This window comes from Sorex fumeus, unplaced genomic scaffold (assembly GCF_029834395.1).
Source record: "Sorex fumeus unplaced genomic scaffold, SorFum_2.1 ptg000002l, whole genome shotgun sequence".
Lineage (NCBI taxonomy): Eukaryota > Metazoa > Chordata > Mammalia > Eulipotyphla > Soricidae > Sorex > Sorex fumeus.
This window is the reverse complement of record NW_026606059.1, coordinates 68,675,454-68,702,722: the sequence shown is the minus strand read 5'-3', so window position 1 is coordinate 68,702,722 and position 27,269 is coordinate 68,675,454. Positions and strand designations below refer to the sequence as shown.

The following is a 27,269-nucleotide window of genomic DNA, read 5'->3' as shown; positions in this document are numbered from 1 at the left end:
CCGACATGGCAGCACTGAGAAGGATGAGAAAGGAGAGGCCGACAAAATCTCAAGGCCGACCTAGGCTGCCACAACGAAGGAAGACAAAAATGATCGTCTGTAATTTCAATGCATGTACGCTAGCATCAGATGCATCCATCGAGGACCTGATGGTACAAGCGCGAATGATCAAGTACGACATCATTGGTCTGACCGAGACAAGAAGACACGAATCTCACCATGCCGTTTTCGACACTGGAGAAGAATTGTTCCTCGGAACATGCGAAAAAAGAGGTGTTGGAGGCGTCGGTGTCCTTGTCAACACAAACTTGGCCAAGAGCATTGATTCATTCGAAAGCCTAACAACCCGAATTGGACGTTTACATTTGAATAGATGTGGCTCACTGCCTGCAGTTTCTATCTTCGTTGTCTACGCACCAACATCTCATTATGATGAAAGAGAAATCGAGAAGTTCTACATGGAGCTAGAGAAGTTCTATAAAGAAGACCACACCTTCTACAAGATCATTGTGGGTGATTTTAATGCCAAGATAGGACCGAGAAGATCAGCTGAAGAACTTCACATCGGAACCCATGGCCTAGAATGGAACGAACAGGGTGAGAGACTGTCTGAGTTCATCATGTCGACCAAGACCATTCATGGTAACTCACAGTTCCAGAAGGCAGAATCTAAACGATGGACATGGGAGTCTCCCGGTGGACGATTCCACAACGAAATAGACCACATCATATTCAATCGACGGTTTTGCCTGACTGATGTCGCTGTTGTCCCAAAATTTCGAACGGGATCGGACCACCGTCTCCTTCGTGCAAAATTCTACTTCACAGAGCGGGGAGAAAGGGCTGCAAAGTTCAAAAAGAGAACTCCCAGAATGACCACCAACTGGGAACTCTTTGGTACTATTGCGGCAACATGGGAAGATGCCATTGTTGACAACATTGACGAGGAATACGATCGACTGGTTCAGCACCTCCATGAATGTGCGAGGAACGCCAAGATAGAGATAGCCACAAAAAGTCGCCTATCTTCGAAAACTCTTGAGCTAATTCGCCAGCGTGGTTTGGCGCATGCCTCAGGCAACCGCAAGCTAACGTCCGAGCTCGCAAAGCAGTGCAGAGATGCGATCAAGGAAGACCTCAAAGAGAGAAGAGCAGAAGTACTGGTAGATGCGGCAGAAGCCGGGAAAAGTATTCGTAACACCCGCCTGTCCTTCGCCAACTATAAGACCAAGATGACTGCCCTCCGACGTCCTGATGGATCCATCACATCCTCCAGAACGGCAATGGAGAAGATTATCCATGACTTCTACTCAAATCTCTTCGATAGCCATGTCCACTTGCCGACATACCAAATTCCACAGGATGGGTATGTCGTTCCCAACGTTCTCCCTTCCGAAATCCGACACGCCATTTCGTCAGTAAAGAAGCAAACAGCACCCGGCCCAGACAAGGTCAGACCTGAACACCTGAAGAACCTGCCGTCAGTACTCATCAATACACTGGCTCGGCTCTTCACTCGCTACCTGTCTGAATGCAAGGTTCCATCTCAATGGAAAACCAGCAGGACCGTACTACTGTTCAAGAAGGGAGACATCCATGACATTGGCAACTATCGCCCGATCTGCCTATTGTCTGTCATCTACAAGTTGTTCACTCGAGTCATCCTGAATAGGATTGGCAGAACACTAGATGAAGGACAACCATGTGAGCAAGCAGGGTTCCGCAAAGGATTCAGCACCATCGACCATATCCACACGATAACCAAGCTCATTGAGGTTTCTCGGGAGTTCAAGATGCCGCTCTGCTTAACGTTCATTGATTTAAAGAAGGCCTTTGATTCTGTTGAGATGGAAGCGGTCATTGAAGCCCTAGCCAATCAGGGCATTCAAGCCCAATACATCAGGATCCTCCTTGAGCTGTATTGCGGATTCACTACCAGGATCTCACCATTCTACAAAGAAGTGATCGTTGATGTCAAGAGAGGGGTGCGGCAGGGTGATACCATTTCACCAAAACTCTTCAATGCCACCCTCGAGAACATCATGCGACGACTGGAATGGGAAGGAATGGGAGTGAAGATAGATGGTCGGCAGCTACACCACCTCCGCTTTGCTGATGACATTATTTTAATAACACCAAACATCAGCCAAGCGGCACAAATGCTGGCCGACTTTGACCGTGAGTGTGGAAAGGTAGGACTACAGCTGAATCTTATGAAGACAATGTTTATGAGAAACAGCCTTGTTCCTGACGCCCCATTTGCTCTCAATGGAACGACCATCTCCGAATGCAACAGCTATGTGTACCTAGGTCGAGAGGTCAACATGACAAATGACCTGGCAACCGAGCTGCGCAGGAGGAAGAGAGCGGCTTGGAACGCCTTCAAGAATGTCGAAGAAATAGCTAAGAGGACGAAGAACCTCCGGCTCCGGGCACATCTCTTTGATTCCACTGTTCTTCCTGCATTAACATATGCCTCAGAGACCTGGGCCCTACGCAAACAAGATGAGAACGCCATTCAGGTCTCCCAAAGAAGAATAGAAAGAGCTATGCTTGGAATATCACGTTTCACTCAAATGAGAGAACGAATCCGGAGTTCTGACATCCGTCGACGATCAAGGATCAGGGACGCTGTCTCATTTGCCAAGGTGTCGAAAATCAGATGGGCTGGTCTCGTAATGAGATTTAAAGACGACCGTTGGACTAGAGCTGTTACTGATTGGATTCCACGGGATGTTAAGAGACCGCGTGGCCGCCCACCTACCAGATGGTCAGACTTCTTTGTCAAGATCATGAACGATCGGTTTGAGGCCCTCCATGTTCCCGGAGCGAAGAGATGCCATTGGGCTACACTAGCACGCGACAGGGACAAATGGAGACGTTACTGGCGCCCGCTCGAGCAAATCGACGACTAACGGGAAGTTAAGTGATTAAGTGATCAAAATACTGTACAAGAGTCTGGACATTTATTATTTTCAGTGTAAGTTTGCATTCTGTCCATTGGGATATAAATAATCATAAGATTAATAGTTGAGCTCATAAAAGGATAGGGGATTAGGAGTCAGAGAAGTTAGTTTAAACCTTGCTCCTGTCTGCATATATTATTTACACACCTGCAAGTTAGTTCGGTTACATCCGTCAAGTGAAGGGCATGATATCATTTTTATTTTTTTCAGACAGGGTAGGGGGACTATGGCAATGATAGAGAGGAATGGACATTCTGGTGAGAACTGGGTGCTGAAAAGAGGTAAAGTGAATATGCACGATACCCTCTCAGTAATAATATTGAAAAGCATAGAGTGTGAAAGGAAAAAAGAAGAAAGTATCTGCCAGAGAGGAAGACTAGGGGGTGGGAGGGAAACTGCAGACATTGGTGGAAGGAAGTGGCTACGGTGAAGGGATTGTTGTTGGAACATTATACCCCTAGAATACAATCATGCAAACTTTAGAATTCATAGCGATTCAATACATTTCAAACATAATACTTGTTTTTATCCAAATATCTTGCATCACAAAACTATAACTAGCTTTTTTTGTCAATGGTAACATTTTCCTTAAAATTCAAAGTTTAGACTCTTCAAGGCTATGTTCTCCATTGAACACTTAACTCACTTGCTTGTCCCTTTGCTTACTCGCTTACCTATTTCCACTCTGAAGAAGCCTGTGTTCTTTTTTGAACATGTGTATCTCTCCCTCTCTCCCCTCACATCTTTCTAAATAGGCTTCAATTAAAACGTCATTGTTTTCCTCCATAAAAAAGTTCAAAGTTTGAATATTTTTATTGTTTTAAAATTCAAATATCAAATATCGGATTTAAACAGAAGTTGAAATTAAATAATGCCACTTGTATGACACAAATAAAGCACTGTGTTCTGTGTGTTAGGTTTTCTTTTACTTGTGAAAAAATTAATTACCTTTTAGCACCCAAAAACTAGAAATCAAGCCAATACACTTCCAATATTAAATTATATGTGAATAAAAGACGGTTTATCATATGAATTATAAAAATCAATATATTATCACTACAAAATTGCAGAATACAGCTGTATTAACAAACTTTAATATAATAAGAACTTCCCCATATTGATTATAGAATTTATGTGTATTTTTAAAATTTTATTTAGTCACCATACACAAGAAAATTGGTTGTATTAGGGTAGATAATGCTTTTAAACATTCTAGATTTTAAAAGGTTAATTTCTCACAATTCTACCCTATATTTATGCATATAAAAGATAGAAAGTTCAGTTATTTAGTTTAGTTAGACATACAGAATGATGAAGAAGTGGACAATATAGATTTTTCAACCTTTTCAATATATTAAGTTCCCTGTAATGGAAAAGCATCAGCAAATACTGCACATTATTGTATCTGGTTTAATTTTCTCAGTAGCTTCAAAAATCTAACTCAATCAATTATGCCTGAAGGTGTTCTTCAGATTTGAGGCCTAATTCTGCATAATTGTTTCTTACAAAAATAAGAGGATAAGGTCTTATTTTATAACTCACTACCCTTGGTCTAGGATGTTCATAGCATTGCTGAACTTTATTTCTTCATTAAGGTCTGATGTAGTTACAACTCTTTATCTATCTTAATTTTAGGATAATTACTATAAACAAATGATTTGCAAGTGATATATGATATGCATAACCTTTGGAGACAAACACATCTAACAACAGATTAGAAAGGTTTTTTTTTTTTAATTCCAGTTAAATCTTAACTCTTCAAAATATTGTTCTGTGACTTTTCTTGATAATGAAAATAGAACAAAAATGTCTTTTCTAAGAAATTTAGAAAGGTAATGACTTTTGTCCTAAAACACGAAAAGGGCATTTATTCTAATATTAATTCTATTTCATAAGTTATTCTCATAAATATTAACTTGGCCTTGTCAATAATCCTTGTGATATAAAGATAGGATTAACATTTCCATTTCCCCAGTGAGCACATAAGGCCCTGAAATGTCAGGGTTCTCCCTAAGGTTAGACAATAAACGGCACAGCTGGAAATCAAATTTAGGTCATGTGCTTCAAGAAATATGGTACTCAGCACCCAGTTTATTCATTAGAATATTTTAATAAGCAAATAAATTCCTATATCTTATATCTTGATTGTTACAAATTGTTTTTCTTAACTTCAAAAGTGGGAATCATGAGAATCGCCTCAGGAAATAATTTTTTTTATATGTAGGTTCTGCAGTTTACAACATTTATATTGGCAGGATTAAATCCAAAAAAATCATTCCCAAATGACACCCTCCGCCGTAGTGTCAGATCGACTCCAACACTCCAGTGCTCCAAATCAAGACCATCCCTCCAACCCCGCCTACCGTGATATGCTTCCTATTAAAAAATGTTTCTGCTGTCTTTAAATATTTTTTTAACTCCGTTACTTTATATCCCACAAGTGAGGGATATCATTCTGTATCTGTCCCTCTCCTTCTGATTAATCTCATACAGCATGGGACTCTTCAGTGTCATCCAGGAAGTCATTCAGGAAGTCATTCAAGAAGTGATCTGAAAGTTAGATCCTCGGCAACTGATCCACATCACTGCAGTTGCTCTGCTATTACAGATCATTGTAGCAGTACAGACGTGAAAATAAAGAATTGATACTTTATGCTTTTGCCAAATTTTCATGATTTCAAATGAGGTTTTGTCTTGTCTTAACCTATTTCAAGTATGTTTGCATACTCTGCACATAGATCAGCTGAATTTTTTACATGACAATACTAAGGAGCTTTAACATACTGGCAGAAGCTGAGATTGTTTTTTAGGGTGAATGTACACTGTACAAAAAGAAGAGTTGACACCTTTCTAGAAGAAAGAGCTTTACTGTTCCATTCTCTCATTAAAATATATATTCATGTACATTGATATCTTAAAGAAAGTTGGGCTAGGATCTATCATTATAATTTTCGTTGAAGAAACAACAACTCAAGCCAAAGCATTTACATACTGAGGAAACACATATAGAAGAGGCACAACAACTCAAACATCTAGCACATTCTTTCCTGCATGGAAGGCTGAATCCTCCATACTGGAGTATAAAGCAAACTCAGCAATTGACAGGGCTAAATAAAGATAAAAAAAATTAATTTGGGCATACTATCCCATGAAACTTGTACAAAGGAGATAAGTTCTATGTAAATCATATAGGAACATCCATCAAACTTTACTTAACCACTAGAAAGTCCATTCAGTAGCCCTCAAAGTCCTAAACTCAATGGTGGTACTGCATATATAGGAACTGAGTTCCATCCAAAGTATTGCGTGGTACACAACTGGGCAATGTCTTTGGAATACCTTTCAGAAACTATGGGATTTTGGAAGCACTGATGGCAAATACAGGGATGGGAGAGACATTATCAAATAGATGTCATTACTGTGTTTCCCGCATGTTGGAATGTGGTGAAAATGCACCTACTGCCTTCACAACTCTAAGGTAGTTGATGTCATTATAAAAAGTCTTCTGAACTTCTCCTGCTACTAACTGTGAAATATTAGCACTGCTATAACCCAAAACAAAGAATATGACAGACATAAGATTTAATCTAGAACAAAAGGAAAGAAAATTACCAAAACAATTTTTTTAAATGTTGATATGACTAGGAACTCACCTGATAAATGCCAAGGAGATAACATAGTCTGAGTTGACACTGATGGTCCAGTCACAGTCCCTGCTGTGAGGATACGGGTGAGGGAAGTTTGGTGAAAGAATAAAGCCTGAAGATCCTGTTAAATTTCCTCCACAAGGTGCTGTAAAGGAAACAGACAAAACCCTGAAGTGGAGAATAAAATTCCCTGGCTATCAATGTATGAAAAAAAAAATCTCTGAAAGAATTTTATGGAGCTGGGGGTTGTGTTTATTTATTTATTTATTATTTATTTATTTTATAAAGCTACTGGCTTGAATAATAGAAGTCTTTGAAGAAAGGCAAGTAACATGAAAAATACAGACAGACATGCATACGTTGAATTTAGCTTTTTTATTGATTTTAAAGCACTGTTTCCATTTCTATAATTTCTTTGCTTCATGTAAAAGAAGAACATTGAGAAAGTGGACATAATTGGTTTCCTTATATTGTTATATTTAGGAAAATATACTCTTATTAAGGAAAAATCTGGAGGTACTACAAAAATATGGAAACAAAGAAACAAATATAGAAACAAAAATTGGTTTCCTTATATGATTATCACGGTCCTCCCGTTGTTCATGGATTTGCTCGAGCGGGCCCAGTAACGTCTCCATTGGAGACTTTGTTGTTACTGTGTTTGGCATATTGAATACGCCGTGGGTAGCTTGCCAGGCTCTGCCGTGCGGGTGAAATACTCTTGGTAGCTTGCTGGGCTCTCCGAGAGGGGTGGAGGAATCGAACTCAAAAATACTTTGTTTTAAATATGAGATTAATACCCAAGAATAGCTGAGATCAGCACCAGAAGGATTACTCCATAGCTTAGTGGCCAGTCGGGCATTCTAGAGGAAAGGGCAGCTCAGATAGAGAAGGGAACACCAAATAAAGGGTGTTTGGAGGATCCTCCCAGGAGGGGAGATGCATGTCGAAAGTAGACTATGGACTGAACATGTTTGCCACTCAATGCCTCTTTTGCAGACCACAACACCCAAAAGGAGAGAGAGAGAACACAGGGGATTGCCCTGCCACAGAGGCAAGGGGGGAATGGGGGGATGGGGGTGGGGGGATATTATCCATGGTGGTGGAAAATGGGCACTGGTGGAGGGATGGGTATCTGATCATCGTATAATCGAAACCCAAGCACAAAAAATTGTAAATCTACAACTGTACCTCATGGTGTTTCACTAATAAAAATAAAAATTAAAAAAAATACTTTGTTTTACTTACAGTAAGGAAAAATCTGAAGGTATCACAAAATATAGAAGCAAAGCAAATCAAAGCATATGGTAACAAGTGGAATCACATGATACAAGATATTTGACTAATTTTCATGTCTTCCTTGATACATGGTTTATGTATCCATGGAAGAAGACATTTGATAATAATGAGAATGGACAATTATTGGAGAAACAAGGAAATTTTATAATAAAATATTTTACTGTTGAATGCAAGACGAAACCTAAACTTCAATTGCCTAATTTTTTTTTTTTGATGAAAATAAACAGTCACTACAGTTATTGTTAGAGCTTCAAAGGTTGTTGTAACACTTCGATGGAGAAACTAAACAAACAAACAAAAAAAAGAATCCTCAGTAAAATTCAGAGAATAGGTTCTTTAGGGGATTATTGTTAAAGTCTGCTAACCATGAATTATGATTAGAAAATAATGTATTTCACAGAGTTGGCAGCTTCAAAAATAGGGAAGTCAGGTACACAGGACCCTGTTTGTTGAGGGGATGAGGGAGGGCAGGAGGGGATGAGGCAGAAGAAAAGGGAGGGAGTGTGAGAGCAAAAGGAAGAGAGGACTTGAGTTTTAGTGATGAGTCCATAGTTAGTTACATCCTTGACAATCACCCCCCATGCCAAGTGTAACCTGGTAGTGTTGTTATCTGTGATCCTGGTGCCACAATAAAAGATGCATTCTCCAGGGAGCAGCACAACCAAATTGAATAAGCACATCAGCAAAGCATGTACAACCCCTCGTCCTCAGACAACAATGACAAGAAGGGTAAAAGGGGACCAATTAAGAATGGGGTAAGAAAGCCTTTAAATATGACAGAATGCGTTTCACTATTGTCTGAACAGGATACCAGAGTCTTGACAGCATGAAATTGGTTTGGAAGGAAGACAGTTTGTGTTTGGGCAACATACCAGCACCTCTGTTCTTTGCCTGAGCTATAACATGCAAGAAAAACTAGAATTTGGCACCCTTTGCCAACTAAATTAAAGGGTCACAAGACCCTTTGCCACATTAGCTTCAGTATCAACTATAGTAGATGACTTCAGCTCCTGCTCAATTTAGTTGTTCAGAATAAATTTATTCACCACTAATTTATGATCACCTTGTGGAAGTTTATCAAATGATTAGACATAAATCATGCAAACTTCCAGTCTTGCTCCTTCAGACCTCAATGTTCCTAGATATTTCTCAATTCTAGAGTCCCTCAGATTCAACTCAGAACTAAAACCTCCATTCACGATCACGATCACGATCATCCGGTTGTTTGTCGATTGCCTTGAGCAGGCACTAGTAACGTCTCCTTCGTCCTAGCCTTGAGATTATAAAAAGTGCCACATTCAAGGCTCTCTCAGGGTTAGGAGAATGAGACCCATCACTGTTACTGGTATTTGGCATATTAGGTACGCCACAGGGAGTTTGCCAGACTCTGCCACGTGGGCAGGCTAAATTCGGTAGTCTGCCAGGTTGTCAAAGCAAGAATGACATAATAAGATGTCTCAGTATGGTTGTGGCTGGTTCCAGTAGGCGGGGGTCACACCCACCAACTGCCCCGCAGAGCCATGTAATCCCATCAACGGCCAAGACCCAGAGACTGTAGAACCTAGCTCCCGGAAGAGAATAGCACAGAGTCTCCTGCCCCAGCACCTGGCTCTCCTCACCAGGGCCCCTTGGAGGGAGGCGTGTTGAGTTTCCCTCCCCACCCCGGGCAGAGCCCCAAAGACCTCCGGAAAACTTCCATTAGTCACATAAATTCTTCTCCTGTGCAGGTTTTTGCTCAAGTTTCCAGCTTTCCAACCCCCTCCATAAACTATTCGATTTTCTACCATCCTAAAAATAAAACAAAGTTCCTTATATATTACTTTCACCAATAAGAAAATAAAACTAAATGGGGTAAACTTTATATGATTTTTAAAATAAATCTTCCTCAACCGTGTCGGTTTGATAAAATGGTGCAACCCAAGGAACTACCTTTTCCCCACTGGACTCACATAAACCTCGCTTACCTATCAACTTGTCTCATTTTTCAACACAAATATAGAACACAGACCCCACGAATTCCCATCCTCTTACTTCAAATAATTAGCTGAATTACTTGCCTTCACTAATTAATGTCAATACAGTGTTTTTAGTCAACATTTGATTAAACTTCTTTCTCTTCTTTTTCTTATCCTCAGAACTCTGGCCCTAGCTTCAACTTTAAACTAATTCCAACTCTCTACCCAAAGTCAGAGGCATACTTAGAATAAACCATTCTGTAACATATTATCCAGTTACACTCATCTCTATACATGTTCATATACCTTTGCGCATGCTCTTGTATAAGAAGAAAGACTTTTCACCTACCTCTTGAGGTGCTGTAGATTCTTATGTTTACCATACACTTTTTTTTCTCTTATGGCAGGCCTCTCTCCTGGAATAATTTGTTCTGAATAAAAGTTTGCCTTTGCCTATTTAAGTCTTATTTCTTTTTTTTACTTCACAATGGAATCACTGAAAAAGAGGTCTAATTTCATTATCTCTCTTCTTTTATTTTTTCCTTGTGTGCTAGATATGCCCATAGGCAGATGGACTTGATTAGCAAAGCAAGTTACCATCAAGGGGAAAAAAAAGTTTCTGATGCTTTATTTCAAAGAAAAACATCAAAGTATTCATATTGAGAAAACTTACCCTAAGGTTTTTTTTAAATTTTTTTTTTTTATTTTACATTATAGAGAGACACAATTACCTTGTCATTGCTTTGGGAGTTTAGAAGTGTTTATTGGGTCTTTTCTGCCTCCATTGCAATCCAATCATAGATCTTTCTCTCAGCCTACTTGCCCCCAATACAAACTCCTCATGGTTGACCTGAAATGACTTTTTTATTGACTCATGTAATAAAGACTTTTTATCCTTCATCTTTCTCCTCAGATCTGCAGTCATGCTTATCTGTTAACTTTCTTCCTTAAGTCCATTTTTTGTTTTTTATTGAGGGGAAATTTTGGCTTTTGGAAATTCAATTCTCATTCTTTTTTAGTGATTTTGTGAAGACACAATTTTTTTTTAATTTTTTCCCTTTTTTTTTTTTTGGTAATCATTGGCCATTTATTCAAGTCTCTCAGTGTTAGTTGTAGAAAAATCCTGAACAGTTGGGGGTTGAACGTTATCATAAACAAAGAGCAGACATAAAGTCCTTCCTCTGGAGAAAGTTTTTCTAGGAGATACACTCAAGGACAAAATCTCATATAAGTGCTCAGCACTCTAGATTCCTGCTAGGAGATCTGCCCAAAGTCAGAATTCCATCTAAGGGTGTATTCCTTTCCCCTTTCTTTAGCTAGAAATCCATTTAAGTAGTCATCTTAAATTTATTTCTTAATATTTCTAGTGATTTTGTATAAACACAGTAAGAGGTATATTAAGCTTAAAGGGCAGCTCTTCCTGGAGACATAGTGCTATATATTCTAGACTGGAAGACAGTGAATGCTATACTTTTTTAACTTGGGAGTCAATTGACCCTGAATAATATTACTCCTGGGCATCCATCATATTTACTTCACTTAAGCCTCAGTTGCCCTTAGTTCCTACACCCCAAAGGGGGCATCTGGGTGAGGGAAAGTAATGGATCCAGGACAAGTCGTAAGCTACTTGGCATTGAAAAGGGATAGGCTAGGTGCCATAAGGAGTATAATAATATTAAGAGAATGGTGCTGGTACAAACTTTCGCTATGACCCAAAAATAAGCAACTGAAAAAGGACTCAGCTGGGGTTAGAAAAGACTAACTTGGCCTGAGAAATTAAGAGCCCAATTTTACTGAAAAATACCTCACATTGTCTTATCATTTTATTTATTTTTTAAAAAAAATTATTGAATCCCCATGAGATAGTTATAAGCTTTCATGTTTGAGTTACAATCACACAATGATCAAACACCCATCCCTTCACCAGTGCACATTCCCCACCACCAATATCCCCTGTATACCCCCCCTTTCCCATCCCTCCCTCTGCCTCCATGGCAGACATGGTTTCCCCTTAACCTCTCTCTACTTTTGGGCATTATGGTTTGCAATACAGACCCTGAGAGGTTATCATGTTTGGTCCTTTATCTACTTTCTGCACACATCTCCATCCCGACCAATTCCTCCAGCCATCTTTTTCTTAGTGATCCCTTCTCTGTTCCAGCTGCCTTCTCCCCTTTGCTCATGAGGCAGGCTTCCAGCTATGGAGCAATCTTCCTGTGCCATGTATCTACTATCCTTAGGTGTCAGCCTCATTTTAATGTTCTTCTAATTCCCTTACCAAGCTGTCTCTATTTAAACACATTACATTAATCCTTATTGACAATATCCTAGTGTTTTATTTATCTTTTATGCATATTAATAACTTATTTTACCCATGATATTCAGCAAACTTGCCTGGTTGATTTTAAATCAAATGACTACTATGATTTATTCTCCTTCAAAAATTCACTTATTTTTTACAGACTACAAATCTTTACTACCTATGTGTTTTTATCCCTGATTTTGTCTGCAAAACAAATAAAATGGCTTTTAATTTCCCATGTCTTAGCACAAGCTAGTTTCCTCTAATCTATCTTCTCACAAAAATAATTTCATCATGCTATGCTCCTGTAGTTGTTCTCTTTTACCTAAACTTTAGCCAGATTATAGTTCTCATTATAGCCTTGTACCTCTTCAATTGCATTGACCATCACTCTCTATACAAAGTCTATACTCAAATACTACCCAACTATATATATTTCCATGTCTTTTCATCTTCTGCATTTTTGTAACACTTACTTATGTTTCAAGATTCACTGCTTATATAAACCCCCCTCAATGGACTATATTTCAGATTTCTGCATTCTGCTTTGATAGCCATAAAAGCTACTGCCTACTGTCGTAATTTCTCTCCACCAGATTTTATTAAAATGTTCCACTCAGGTATCTAAATTCATTACTAATCTATAATGTATTCCCTCCATTAAAGTACATACTGACCAACAGGGTTTATTCTATCATCTATCTCTCTGTGTCCTTGTTGGTTAGTGAAAACTAAAGATCAAGAGAAAAAGTTGGGTTGTCAGTGAGGGGGATGGCATCATCCCAACGTCTCTGTTGATTTTTATTAATACTGTGTCCTAAATGTTATCTTCTAGCTTCAATTAGCTTGGTTTCATATTTCACTGCAGATAATACAAGGGTGTGTTGAATTGCTAGTCACTCTATTTTTTTATTATAAACATAGGAATGTTTATAATAGGGACAAATGCACAATCTAATTTGTAACTGTTTTGATAATGCGAGCATATTTGCCCTTTGAACTTTTAAAATCATATGTGAATTTGAAAAAAGTATGATAATATTAAATGTAAAAAAGACAGAAAAGTACAAAAAAGATAAAAATGATAGCAATATATTCTTTGTTTTTTTTATCCAGTTGTAAATCGCTAAAATTGTGTATAATAGAATAATTTTGTCTAAATTTTCAGTGTAGTATGCAGGAAATATTTTAGTTTTTTAAAATTTTAAAAATATTTTGTTCTTGGAGCCAGAGAGTTAGTACAATGTGTAAGCCTTGCATGGGGCTAATAATAGATCCCCAGTATCCTGTACGGTCCCCTGAGCACTGCCAGAGGTGATTCTTGAACGCAAAACCATGAGTAATCCCTGAACATAATCAGGTGTGCCCTCTAAACAAAGCAAAGCAGTCCCTTTGAAGTTTTAATTGTACACATGCATGCTTCATAGGCACATTTATATTATATATAATACATGATCATGATTGCATATGATATCTTTTTAAAAGATACAGGAAAAATCACTGCATATGCTTTATACCACCTTAAGGGCTAATTTTCTTCATTATGCTATTATTTGGTCATAATGGTAAGGGCAAACAGGAATCAGGCAAGGTGAGATTAGGAATAGGGCCTAATTTCCCTAAGAAAGGGAACCATCAGTATGGAATGTTACTTGGCTGGACTAGGTGGTACCAGATAAACTGGATGAAGGAGTCCTCAAACCCAGTCTAGGGTTTCCTGATGCCATAAAAGGATGCCAGTTCCCTCTCCCCTGTTTTAAAGACGCACATTCTTGGAAAATAATAAAGAATTGTTCAACCCCTGGCCCCCAACACACACACACACACACACACACACACACACATACACACACACACACATACACACACACACACTTTGTTTAAAAGGTATTGAAAGGGAAAGGGTTCTGTCTTTTCCCAGAATACATTTTAGGGGACCCCTTCCAGAATCCAGAGACTTCCCTACATTCCTGTCTGTTTCCCCACCCCCGCCATCCTTTAATAAAGTCTTTTCTGAATTCAGCCTCTTGATCCCCAGTTCCTTGCTTGCTTTCAGTTTTGAGTGACTTTTAAGAAGACCCACATTCTTGGAAAATAATAAAGAACTGTTGAGCCCCTGGTCCTCAACACACACAAACACACACACAGACACACACAGACACACACAGACACACACACACACACACACATCTCAGGGTCATTTGCCCGCTGTCACTGTCCTCCCGTTGTTCATCAATTTTCTTGAGCAGACCCAGTAATATCTCCATTGTGAGACTTTGTTGTTACTGTGTTTGGCATATGAAGTACATCACGGGGAGCTTGCAAAGCTTTGCCATGTGGGTGAGATACTCTCGGTAGCTTGCCGGGCTCTCCAAAAGGGGAGGAGGAATTGAACTCAGGTCAGCCACCTTGGTTGCCTGCAAGGCAAATGCCCTACCTGCTGTGCTATCGCTCCAGCCCATGTGCCCACTATACCAATAAAATATTAAAAAATTGTTTAGCTTTGTTTAATTTAAATGCAGTTAAATTTAAATTATTTATAAAGTTTATCATAATATAACAGTATTGGAGCGATAGTACAGTGGGAGGGCTTTTGCCTTGCACGTGGCTGTTTGGGGTTTGATCCCCGGCATCCCAGAAGGTCCCCCAGGCACCACCAGGAGTAATTCCTGAGTAGAGAGGCAGGAGTAGCCACTAGCACTGTCAGGTGTGACCCAATAAGCAAAAATTATTGGTGGTTCTTGTGAATTAAAATCATCCAAGGGACACTTTATCTCCCCTTGTATTACAATTCTGTCAAGCCAAAATTAAAAAAAAAAAACTTATCGTAACATAGCATAGCTTTGATTGATTTTTAAAAAATATATCTATAAACGCCATTGAGACATGCGGAGACATTATCTGATATTTGCATATTTCAAACTCACTGAGTAATTATCGCATCCTAAAATATAAGAATGTTAGTATTTGGAAAATACATATTTATTCTAAGTACAAAGCATTCAAAATAAGATGTTCTCTCTCTCCACGTTTTATTTTACTAAAGACATTTTTTTTAAAAGGGAGAGGAAAAACATGCTAAATAGAAGACTCGTGTTTCTTAATTGAGTCCACTGAAGTTAAAAAAAAAAAAGGAAAAAGGGTAACACAGTCCTAAAATTCTCCTTAAGTCAAATATTTTTTGTGAATTATTTTTTTCTGGTAGGTTTCATAGAATTCTCACCTTAATGATATTTCTGAGGGTGCTTTCTTTGAAGGAGTTATAAGGGCATCAACAATTAAAAGTTCTTTTCTAATCTTAATTGTTTCCAATTCAGTTTTATTTGTGTTTCTGCATTTCTCCACAGACCACCCACACTAAAGTCTTTGTTATTTACCTTCAAACTGTGAGCTGCCACTTTCCCTCTGGCAATGTCAAAGCAATCTTCACACTGTCAATTTCTCTGGAATGAATTCTATTAAGTCTCTTAAAGATGAAGTCCTCTTTTTTTCTTTTTCTTTTTTTTTTTGGTATTTACTATGAGGCTGACTACTTCTACATGCAAGCAAAATGCTTTATGTTCCCAGTCTGAGACATAGACTTATGGAGTTTCTAAAAAAGTTCAGGGTTTAATCTTTGGTATAGTATTTGCAATCATGGAGTTCTTTCTTATCAGTTTCTGAGGTCAAGCTTTTTGCAGCCTTAGCAATTTTTTGACTTTTTCTTTTCAAGTTATTTTCTTCTTTAGAGAAGCTCTAATGCATATCCTCTCCTCAAGCTATCTTCCAAACCAAAAATAATACACAGAAGCCTAATCCATTAAAAAAAAACAACTTTCCAGAACTTTCTCAGAATAATAAGATTTAGTGCTCAACATTTTTTTTTCAAAATTAGAATTTGATAACTAGTCTTATCTACAAATGAAATTTTATAATGGCCCCTTTCAAAACTCAAAATTCTCTTTGAGTTGGAGTTTAGTGTTTTGTAGGATTTTATTATTATGTTCAATATTTTTAGGATATTAAACATAACGACACCTGACATAGTCCATGTGATCAAATAGTCAACTTGGTGATGATCTATCATTTCTTTACAAAAAGATTGTTTTAATAAATATTCAAATCTTAATCAAAATACAGCATTTTAATTTGATAGGAACGTCTAGAGCGATAGTGCGGCAGGTAGGGCGTTTGCCTTGCACACGGCCTAACCGGCCAACCCAAGTTCAATTCCTCTGCTCCTCTCGGAAAGCCCGGCAAGCTACCAAGAGTATCTCGCTCGCACGGCAAAGCCTAGCAAGCTACCTGTGACGTATTCGATATGCCAAACACAGTAACAAGTCTCACAATGAAGACATTACTGGGCCCACTAGAGCAAATCGATGAACAATGGGAGGACGGTGCTACAGTGCTACAGGAACGTCTTGGGTGAACTGAGTAGCAAACTAATTATTTCCAATGTTTCAGTCTCTGATTCTTTAACAAATATTCATTGATAAGATTTCCATGCATTTTATCAGTGTCATATTGATACATGTAAGTTAATTGGCATTTTCTCTCTTAGAATTTGCAGCCCTATGTTAATAGCTAAAGCTAGACCTCATCTTGTGTTCATGACCTGCTCTGAAACAGACTCCACTTTGTCACTCAATGACATCGTGAATATTCAGAATAAATCTCAGAGGCAGCCTAGCAAACTTCAGCTAAAAAAGAAGCATGAGACTTTCAGTTGTTTGTCACAACAGCACCGGGATTTCAGCCTTTTGTTTAAATGTTCGGTCATTCAGTTCATGTTTCAATACACATGACCTAAACTCAGTTCACTTCCCAGCTTGATTCTGAAACTCCCCTGGGCCCTCATCCTGGATCACCCACCAATTGGGAATCCCCCTTGCTCGTTGATCCACCCTGAGATTCCCATTCTTGAATTAATGTTTATTTTCATCTCATTATATTGCATTGAAACTATATTTTAATAATTATGTTGCCTCCCGCCACCACAAGCCATTGATTCTCTTTAGTAAGCTTTTCCTCGTTGTCTACCTAATTTTCTAGTGGTCTAAATGTCTCCCCTCATTTATTGACTGGTTTAAAACTCATTATGTGTTTTGCTTTATGTCACTGTCACTGTCATTGTCACTGTCCTCCCGTTGTTCATCCATTTGCTTGAGCAGACTCAGTAACATTGTGAGACTTGTTACTGTGTTTGGCATATCGAATACGTCATAGGTAGCTTGCCGTGCGGGCGAGATACTCTTGGTAGCTTGCCAGGCTCTCCGAAAAGGGTGGAGGAATTGAACTCTGGTCAGCTGTCAGCTGCCTTCAAGGCAAATGTCCTACCCGCTGTGCTATCACTCCACCCTTGCTTTATGTTTTGTCTTTAAAATTCCACATGCAAAATAAAGAAAACATAATGTAGGATTCAGAGAGGCAGCTCAAGAGGCTGTGTGCTGATTTGTATGATGGGATGTTTGGATCTGATCCCCAGAAGCACTTGAAGTGACCCTAGGGAGCAGAATTGTGACTAGTCCTTCAGCATCACTAAGTGTTACTTCAAAGCCAGAGAAAGATAAAAATGACTCACAATTGTTTCTTTTAAATGAGAATGAGAAGTAAAAGTTGAGAAATGAAATACTTCATTGCACTGAAAAGTAGTATTACAAAAAAACTTCTCTGCTAAACTCACAATACTTGTCTATCTATGCAAACACAAATAACTTGTCTAAATGTACAATCATGTCTAGATCACACTGAATGATTAATAAATTCACTTTGAAGCTTTTTTGAGAAAAAAGTTACAAAATGGAGAAAACAAATCTGGGCAACTGCATGTTGAAATCTATTGAGTTCTGAGAAGGAGCCACTTAATTTTTTTATAGTACTATGTGTCAGACCCGCTACTGTTGTGCCAGGAGGTCTCGAGCTATAGCACAGTGGTAGGGAGTTTGCCTTGTGGGTGGCCGGCCTTGCTGAGCTGGGTTCAATTCCTCTGCCCCTCTCAGAGAGCCCAGCAAGCTATCTAGGGTATCTGGCCTGCATAGCAAGTCCTGGCAAGTTCCCCGTGACATATTCGATATGCCAAACACAATAACAACAAGTCTCACAATGGAGACATTACTGGGCCCATTCAAGCAAATCGATGAACAATGGGAGGACAGTGCTACATATTACTATGTGACTCCAAAAGTGACTACAATATAGTTATTTAAAATGCATCTATGTAATCGTTAAGCAAGATAGAACAATTTTTTTAATGAAGATAAATCTCATCAATTAAAATTTAAATATAAAAGTTGAAAAATATATACATTTATGAGTTTAAGATAAGTGAAGAAAAAAAGAAATATTTCCCTTCTAAATGTGAACATTTTTTCATGTGCTGAATGCTGTAAGAAATAGAATGATGACATAGATATACAATGACAAATAGGTGGATCATGAAGATGTGCTATCTATACACAATGAAATACTATACAGCTGGAAGGAATGATAGAATGATGCAATTTGTGGCAACATTGATTAAACTGAAGACACTACGTGAAATGATGTAAGCCAGAATAAGTATATTACTTATATGTGGTATTTGGAATAAGTGAAGAAGAAAATGCAATTTTAAAGGGGTGGCACACAGATCACCCTTCACCCAGAGTATAGGGGAAGGGAAAATAAGTAGAGTGGAGTATAGGAGGAAAAGAAATAGATGAGAAACAATGGGGTCAGGGTTCCCAGAGATTCAGGTATATTGGTGGTGTTAAGGAAGAACAGAGTTAAATATCTATTCTACAGCATCAATAACACTAAAATCATAAGACCCAAACTTCAACAACTGAAGTTAAAAGAGTGCTATTAAAAGGGCAGGCTGGGTGTGGGGGAGCTTCTTGGGGGATGATATGGAAGGGAATCTGGAAATGTCAGTGGAGGGAAGTTGACACTGATGATGGAATTGGTTTTGGAACATTGTATGTCCAAAATTAAACAACTTGAAAATCATGGTTATTTAATAAAATTTTAAAAAGAAATAGAATGATAAACAAGACAGGAATCTCATATTGCTTAATCTCATATTAAGAGAGGGATCAAAAGTACTGAAGCAGAGAAAGTATATTCTACTCAAAGTTTCTAGTAAATTTAGTTCTAGGAACTGTAGCTACAGTACAGGGTTTAAAGTGCCTGCCTCATAGGTAGCTTATCTTCATGTAATCCCCAGCATTACATATGGTTCCTGGAGCACTACCAGGATTGATCTCTGAGCAGCGTCATGAGTAAACCCTGAGCACTGTTGTGTGGGACCCCATAACATAAACAATCAAAAATAAATAAGAACGAATAGAGAAACCATCAATTCTAAACAGCTTGAACTGAAATATCCGAGGGTAAAATAGTTTTAAGTTTTAAAAAAAGTGAAATTGAGGAGTGGGAGAGTTAGTACACAGTAAGGTTTTTGCCTATTAATGCAACCTAAATCAGGTTTAATCCGGTGAATATGGTCACCCAAGCCCCTCCAAAACACAGAGTCAGGAGTATGCCCTGAACACCTCTGGATGTGGCACCAAACTTAAATTATATATATGTAAGAAAATTGAAAATCAAGCAAATTTTCTTACTGTTTCTATTCTAAGTGTGGTGCATTATTATTTTTTCTCATACCCAGCACAGAAATCATAATAATCTTAATTGTCTCGGACATAATTAGACATTCAAATATAGAACATGGAGAAAAAGAAAAATTTGAAGTATGAACCAAGCTGTTGCAAGTCCTTCAACAATAGAGAGATCAACAAAAACTGATATTCTTTGGAACACATTAATTTAATAGAAAAGTTCAACCACAAATTCTTCAGCTTTAGAGAAATGATTATTATATAGAGAATAAGGATGGGATAATTAAAAATACAGGATCGGGGCTGGAGCAATAGCACAGCAGGTAGGGCATTTGCCTTGCACGCAGCCGACCTAGGTTTGATTCCCAGCATCCCATATGGTCCCCCAAGCACCACCAGGAGTAATTTCTGAGTGCATGAACCAGGAGTAACTCCTGTGCATCACCGGGTGTGACCCAAAGAGCAAAAAAAACAAAAACAAAAACAAAAACAAACAAACAAAAAAGGATCATCTTAAAAATAAGTCTAAATTCAATATTCAAATATTAAAAGAATATAAAAGGATCTCTCTCCCTCTCTCCCTCCCCCTCCCTGTCTCTCTCTCTCTCTCTCTCTCTCTCTCTCTCTCTCTCTCTCTCTCTCTCTCTCTCTCTCTCTCTTTCTCTCCTTCCTTTGTTTTGAGTTCATAGATGCGAGGCATTCATTTGGAGATGCCTAGGAGTCAATCCAGGCTTTGTGCTCAGGGGCTGCTCCCAGGTTCTAGGTAGTCCATGTGTGCAGTGATCAAACCCTGGCCTCCAGCATGAAATTCATGTGCTCAGCCAATTGACCTATCCCTCTGGCTCAAGATCAGTCATCTTCAAGAACTTTTGCTTTTAACATTTTGGGGGGATTTTAGAAATACTGACATTCTAATAAAATTTTGGAAAATCTGTTTTTTTTGGAGGTCACTTTTTTACCCATCTTTTCATTTTGTAGGCTCATAGACTTCTGAAATCACAGAATCAGCATTCTATTGCACTTAATAATACCAACAAGTTTGCATCATTGTTTTATACCTATAATATGTTTAATTGTTCTTTAATTCATACCTATACAGACTGGTGGGCTGGGCTGCCAGAAGTATCGATTTTCTACCTGAATGCAGGTTATTCTTTCCTCTCCTTGAAGTTCATATCCTGGGTCACACTGAAAAACAACAGTGTCCCCAGGTTCCCGTCCATCCCCATTTCGAGTCCCATTCATTGGTACCCCTGGGTCCCGGCACGCAGTCGCAACAGAACCTGTTGAGACAAAAACAAAAGTTCAGTTGCAATGCTACATAAATAAGTTTCAAAAGTTGAATCCTATAATCCAGAACTTTCCATACATCTATCTTTTTTTAGAAAATTAAATGATGAAGTGCTTAGGATAATTTTTAAAGATGCACACAATAAAATTTTTAAGATTTTTGTGCGATAATATTTGTTTTCAAGAGGATTAAAAGAAAGAAACAGCTATGAGAACAAATGTGCATGAGATATAGTCCACAAAAAAAGTTGTATACAGAATATATAACAAACAACTGAAACTCAACTGTTTGGAAAAACAAGAAGAATAAAATTAAATTAGAAAATAAACAGCAAAAAATTCAATGAAGAGAATACCAGATGGCATATAAAAACTTTAGCCATTAGGGAAATGCAAATTAAAAGAACATGCTATAACCAATACCTATCAGATGAGATAAAATTAAAAATATTATAACCACAAATGCTGGTAGAATTCTGGAGAAAAATGAATTACTTATACTACTAATGTAAATGGGACAACCACTATAGAAAGAAATATTGCTGTTTCTTGCAAAACCCAGCTTGTGTTTACCATACAACCCAGTAATTTTACTCCTGAGAGTTATCCGAGATAAATAAAACTTATGTTTACATGTAGACCCGGTCATGGATGTTGACAGAACCTCTTCATACTCGTTAAAAACTAGGAAAAGCTCAAATACATTTCAACTACAGAACACAGATAAATGCATTTCATGAACTCAAGAATAATCGAACAAATGATGATAACTGGGTGACTCTGAAGGGAATTATGCTGAGTGTAACGAAACACTATCAAAATGTTGTAAACTGTTTATTTTTTGTGTAACATTCTGAACTTACAAAGTATTAGTCTCATGAAAAATAGTGTATGATTTTGACTTTATTTAGGTTTGCTATAAGCACTGCTTAGGAGCCCTCACTGTCCTGGCTGGTGATTCTTGGCTTAACCGGACCAGCAGTTCAATACATGGACCTGCTATTCAGGATTCACACTGTCAGGATACCGGGGCTGACCCAGTAGTGCTGAAAATGAATGATTCTTACTTGCATTTTCTTCCTGGTATTACAGACTTTGTTTGTTTTGGGGTCATACTGGGTGGTTCTCAGGAATTACTCCTGGCTCTGCACTTAGGGACTAATCCTGGTGGGTCCTGGGGACCATAGGGTGTGCTGGGAATGGGACCCAGGATGTCTGTGGACGAGCTTTACTATCTCTATGGCCACCAAATACATTTTAAGAAGACATGTGATCTTCTCTTTTCTTTTCAATGTTCTGGAGTAATGTATAAGGTACTTCTATTAAATGAGAACTCTGGGCAGTTAGGCATTTGAAGTTATTGACTATCTCAGGTATACAAAAAATATACATCAGAAAATATTTAACAGGAATTTCCCACATTAAACTTTAAATGTTCAACAGTAACTATCTTTCTGTCTCTCATTCTAGTTGTAACAGCACACCTCCAAAAAAATCACCAACACATTTCTGATAATTCTAAGTATTTGTCTTAACTTCTTGAGCACCGCAGGGTGTGGTCCCCAAACAAACAGACATAATAATAAGTACATTAATTTCATACTTAACATATATTTACATAAACATGAAATTATTCACTACATTCTATCTGTATGTATTTTATTATACTGAATAGCCACTGTCACTGTCGCTGTCCCTGTCCTACCGTTGTTCATCGATTTTCTCGAGCGGGCCCAGTAACATCTCCATCGGAGACTTTGTTGTTACTGTGTTTGGCATATCAAATACGTCACAGGTAGCTTTCCAGGCTTTGCCGTGCGGGAGAGATACTCTCGGTAGCTTGCCGGGGTCTCCGAGAGGGGCAGAGGAATCGAACTCGGGTCGGCCATGTTGGCTGCGTGCAAGACAAACGCCCTACTGCTGTGCTATCGCTCCAGCCCCCAGTGTATCTAATTAAGAGATAAGAGCCTTTTCCTGTGGATAATTTAGAATAGACAATACTAAAATGATAATAAGTTTTACCATCTTTAGTAAAAGCATAGAGTGTGGAAAGAATTGGGCTAGATATTGTTCACGATCTCAAGAAAAAACAAAAATCCTTATAAAGAACATTAATAATCTTCATGTATTATATACTTATTAAGGAAACAAATACTTGGCAAATATTAATACTCTTAAAACAATATATAATACAAATTCTTATGAAATACTCCTAAAGAAATAAGCATTTTTAAGTGAAAGAAAATGAGCCTTAGTGACATTAAGTGCTTGCTTTTAGCTGATTGGAGGACTGAATTTAAGATTTTTACCCCTGCAGTGCAGTCTTACCGCACAAGTATATTTCATTAGATTTAAAAAGTACAGAACCTTGATTTAGCAATGGAAGTCTGACAGTTGTTTATAAAAAATATTAGCAAAAACAGAGGAGGGGGATTGCAAAGTACTGTAGTCTGAATAGAAAGGGTAGGAGCATCAAGCCGTTTCTTATATTTAAGACCAAAATAATTCTTGCTATTGATATTTCATCATAAAGAAAAGGCAGAAAAGAAAGAAAACAACAAATTTTTGGTATATAGCAGAAATAATTCAAATAAAAATTAGCCTTAATTTCCACAATTTGACTATATATGTATCAAGTGATATTCCTTAATTACTATGCCAAAACATTTCTATTCCAATTGTTTCTATTCTTACTCTTTTCTTTGCATTCTCTAATTTTTTATAATTTCTTTCCTTATGATTCATGGATCAAAAAAAACCTGTAAGCCAGAACTACCCGCATTTACCACCATCAAGGACCCAACACCACTAGATCTGCATTGCCTTTTAAAGCTTTCTCTCCTGTTGTAATAGAGAATGTACATTTTCTTTGAATAGGAGGGCATTAATTTTTGTGCTTTGAGTACAAAAGCCTCTCTCAAGAACTTTATTCAAGGATTTCAGTCTTAAAAGATTTCTTATCAATTTTCAATCATAATGTCCTCTCTACTGGGTCATTCCTGATAGCGCATAAATTGTGACGTGTGTCTTTCATCTTTCACTGTCACTGTCCTCCCATTGTTCATCGATTTGCTCGAGCGGACCCAGTAACATCTCCATTGGAGACTTCGTTGTTACTGTGTTTGGCATATCGAATACGTCACGGGGAGCTTGCCAGACTCTGCCGTGCGGGCGAGATACTCTCGGTAGCTTGCCGGGCTCTCCGAGAGGGGCGGAGGAATCGAACTCGGGTCGGCCATGTTGGCTACGTGCAAGGCAAACGCCCTGCCACTGTGCTATCACTCCAGCCCATCTTTAACAACAACAAAAACCTCACATTACATCCCCCAACCTTTTCCCAACTATTTTTCCATTTCTCTTCTTTAATAGACTACCTACTGAGAGGTTCTCTTAATGGAAAAATCTATACAACCATCTTCAATTTCATCATCAGTCCATTATCTAATATATTTGTTAAATTGCTTTCGTGCTTTTGTTAGATCTAGGCTGTCAAATTGCACAATAACTATTGTGTCATCTTTTTTTCTTTTTGTCAGAAAGTCTCAACAACATTTTCCAAAGCTGACTATTTCTTCCTTTTTCCAGCACTTTGTTTTCTAGATATCTCAGGCATAGGCTTTGCTTGTTTTCTTCCTGTTTACTGGCATATAGACTCCTTTTTTGTGTATTTTTTTATTCTCTACTTTTCTAACTTAATGACTAAGTACCAGACTACTTCATAAAATATGATTATAATGTTTCTGTTCCCTTCTATCAACAATTTCTCTTTAAATTATTTCATCCCGTTCCATGATTTTAAATATATGCTTTATATTACTGTCTATTAATGACTCCCAAATTTAAATATTCAGCATTAAATTCCCTGGACACATTATCTTCATATCCACATGCAAAATCATCAAAAAGTTCAAGGTTCATATTTTTGTAAAGAAAAATGTAAAAAATTAAATTTTGCACCTAAATGTAATTTTTCTTATGATACTATTATCAGTAAAATAAGCAAATAATTCATTTGAATGTAAAAATTTCTTATTGCTATTTTACTTCTAACTTACTTTAATAATAAGAGATGAATACCTTTCTTGGAAATGAATTTCACATGAAAGGTAAAATGATTGACACAAGATATAGACTGAACATTAGCAAAATATATAACATTATCAATTTTAATTTATTTTATGTCATTTGATTGCATAATTTTGACATTTTTATGTTAGCATAAACAACTTGCATGCTTAGCAGTTTTTTTAATGATTCTTATGATCTGGAATATTAAAAAGTATTATAACTCAGTGACTATTATACACAGAAACAATTATCAAGACATGCTGTTCTTAGGCTAATGCATAAGTGGATCTTTCATATGCATTAACTAACTAATTTGTGCTCTAGTTGAGAAAGCTTACATTAAAGTTACTTAGAAATTGTTTTATAGTGGTTTCAGTACTTCCAATAATCTAAAATCAATTGAAGATTTAAATGCAATTCTTTTTCTTTCTTTTTTTATGTATGTGTATTTTATTTTTTTAATCACACTAGTCTGTGCTGAGGGTTTACTCCTGGCTCTGTGCTCAGGGATCACTCCTGGCAGGGAATGGGGGATCATATGAGTACTGAGGAATGAATCCAGGTCTGTTGCATGCAAAACAAGTACCCTGCCTACTGTACAATGACTCTAGCCCCAGTGCGTTTCTTTTCAAATAACATGACTTAAAGAAACTAGAATCAATCTTTGACAGTAGTTACAAGTTTCTCCTCACGTGTTTATAAAATGAATGAATGAACCTAACTTAAATGTATACCAAAGATCTATTTAACTTGCGGAGGAGGAGGAGAGGTCTCCAAACAGTGTCCAGGGTGACAAGGAGCTGTCTGCTTGCATACAGGTTGTATTTTAACTTAGGGATGCACTTTTGCTACTGACCAGTGGGGTGTGTGTGGGGGGAGGGGCACCAGAACCATACCTGATGGAAATGGGGAATAGGGCACATGCAGTAGCAAGAACTGAATTCAGCAGCCCTTTGAACTATAGCCTTAAGCATCGAATGTATAATTTGATCCAGCACATATTTGACCCAGCTATTTATTCAAAATAGGCAGAAATGCAACATTCATGTAATGGTGTGTTTTACTTCCATCTATCTGGTGAAACTGAGGATACTTTTAGAACAAAACAAAGTGCAGTAAGTAGTAAAGAACTCTTGGCTAACCTAGTTCTTACATCCCATTTCATAGCTTTCTTCATCTAAATGGTACAATTTGATTGCACTATGCACTTTCTATAATGTGCCAATTCACCAAGTATGAATAAAATCCTAATTCTTGAGTTAGAGGTTTCAACTTTAGTCTGGATCTGCTTTCAAAGGTAAGGTCTGAATTACCATCTTGCTGATACAGGGTAAATTAACATCCCACTAGCTTTACAACATTTCTTTGTATAACAAAGAAAATGTATTTAAAATACTTATAAGTTCTCAAGTGTCCTTCACTGCCAGAAAATTCGACATTTGTATAATCATGTTTATGCTAAGCTCTTAAAAATCAAATATAGTTGTGGGGGCTAGTGTCTGGCCCAGATTCTGTCTCTAGAACCACATGGCCATTTGGTCAAGAATATATCTAGAAGTGGTCTTCAGATTGACTGAGCACTGAAATAGAGTCCCTTTCGCACACAAAATATCACATCAAACATCCTTAGATAATCTAGCAGAAATTTTGCTAGCTACTATTACAAATTTTGCTAGCTACTATTACAAAGTTCTTTTGTAATTTTTTGCAATATGTCAGTAGTCTTTAACAAGGTCACTGTCAAAATTTGCTATTCACATAGTCTTTTATTCATCCCTTCCAGTTTTATTGCCTTATATTCTTGTATTGACTGAAAAGATGACACTATATTCTCTAATTCACTATCTATAAGGAAATCATGTAGGGTGATAGAAATACTTAATATGGAAGGAAATTTCATCCAGTGTGAACTCAATCAGAAAATGTTTGAAATGCAGATGGTAACCTGGAGGTGCATTTCACCCTGGAGAATTTTGCCCTTGTTGAGCCCTTGCTTTGTACAAGATCCATCAATTTTATAAAGAATGTTCAACATCATTATTAGGCCTACACTCTGCCAGCTACACAGTAAGTGGCTATCTTTAGAATTTCATTATGCTTCTAAGGATATACCTAATGATATGGCAAGTCAGGTTAAAATGGATGGCAGCATGACAGAGACA

The 27,269-nt window shown here is 37.7% G+C and overlaps 1 protein-coding gene across 2 annotated transcripts in view; it reads right to left on the bottom strand.

The window, feature by feature from the left end:
- CSMD3 (CUB and Sushi multiple domains 3) overlaps positions 1-27,269 on the bottom strand; it is a 1,250,820-nt gene that overhangs the window by 311,903 nt on the left and 911,648 nt on the right. For both annotated transcript variants that reach the window (XM_056128239.1, XM_056128292.1), the window contains 2 exons: positions 20,841-21,032; positions 6,620-6,758 (listed from right to left, as the gene is read on the bottom strand). In XM_056128239.1, the coding sequence (XP_055984214.1) occupies positions 6,620-6,758; positions 20,841-21,032 (331 nt within the window). The remainder of the gene's footprint in view (positions 1-6,619; positions 6,759-20,840; positions 21,033-27,269) is intronic.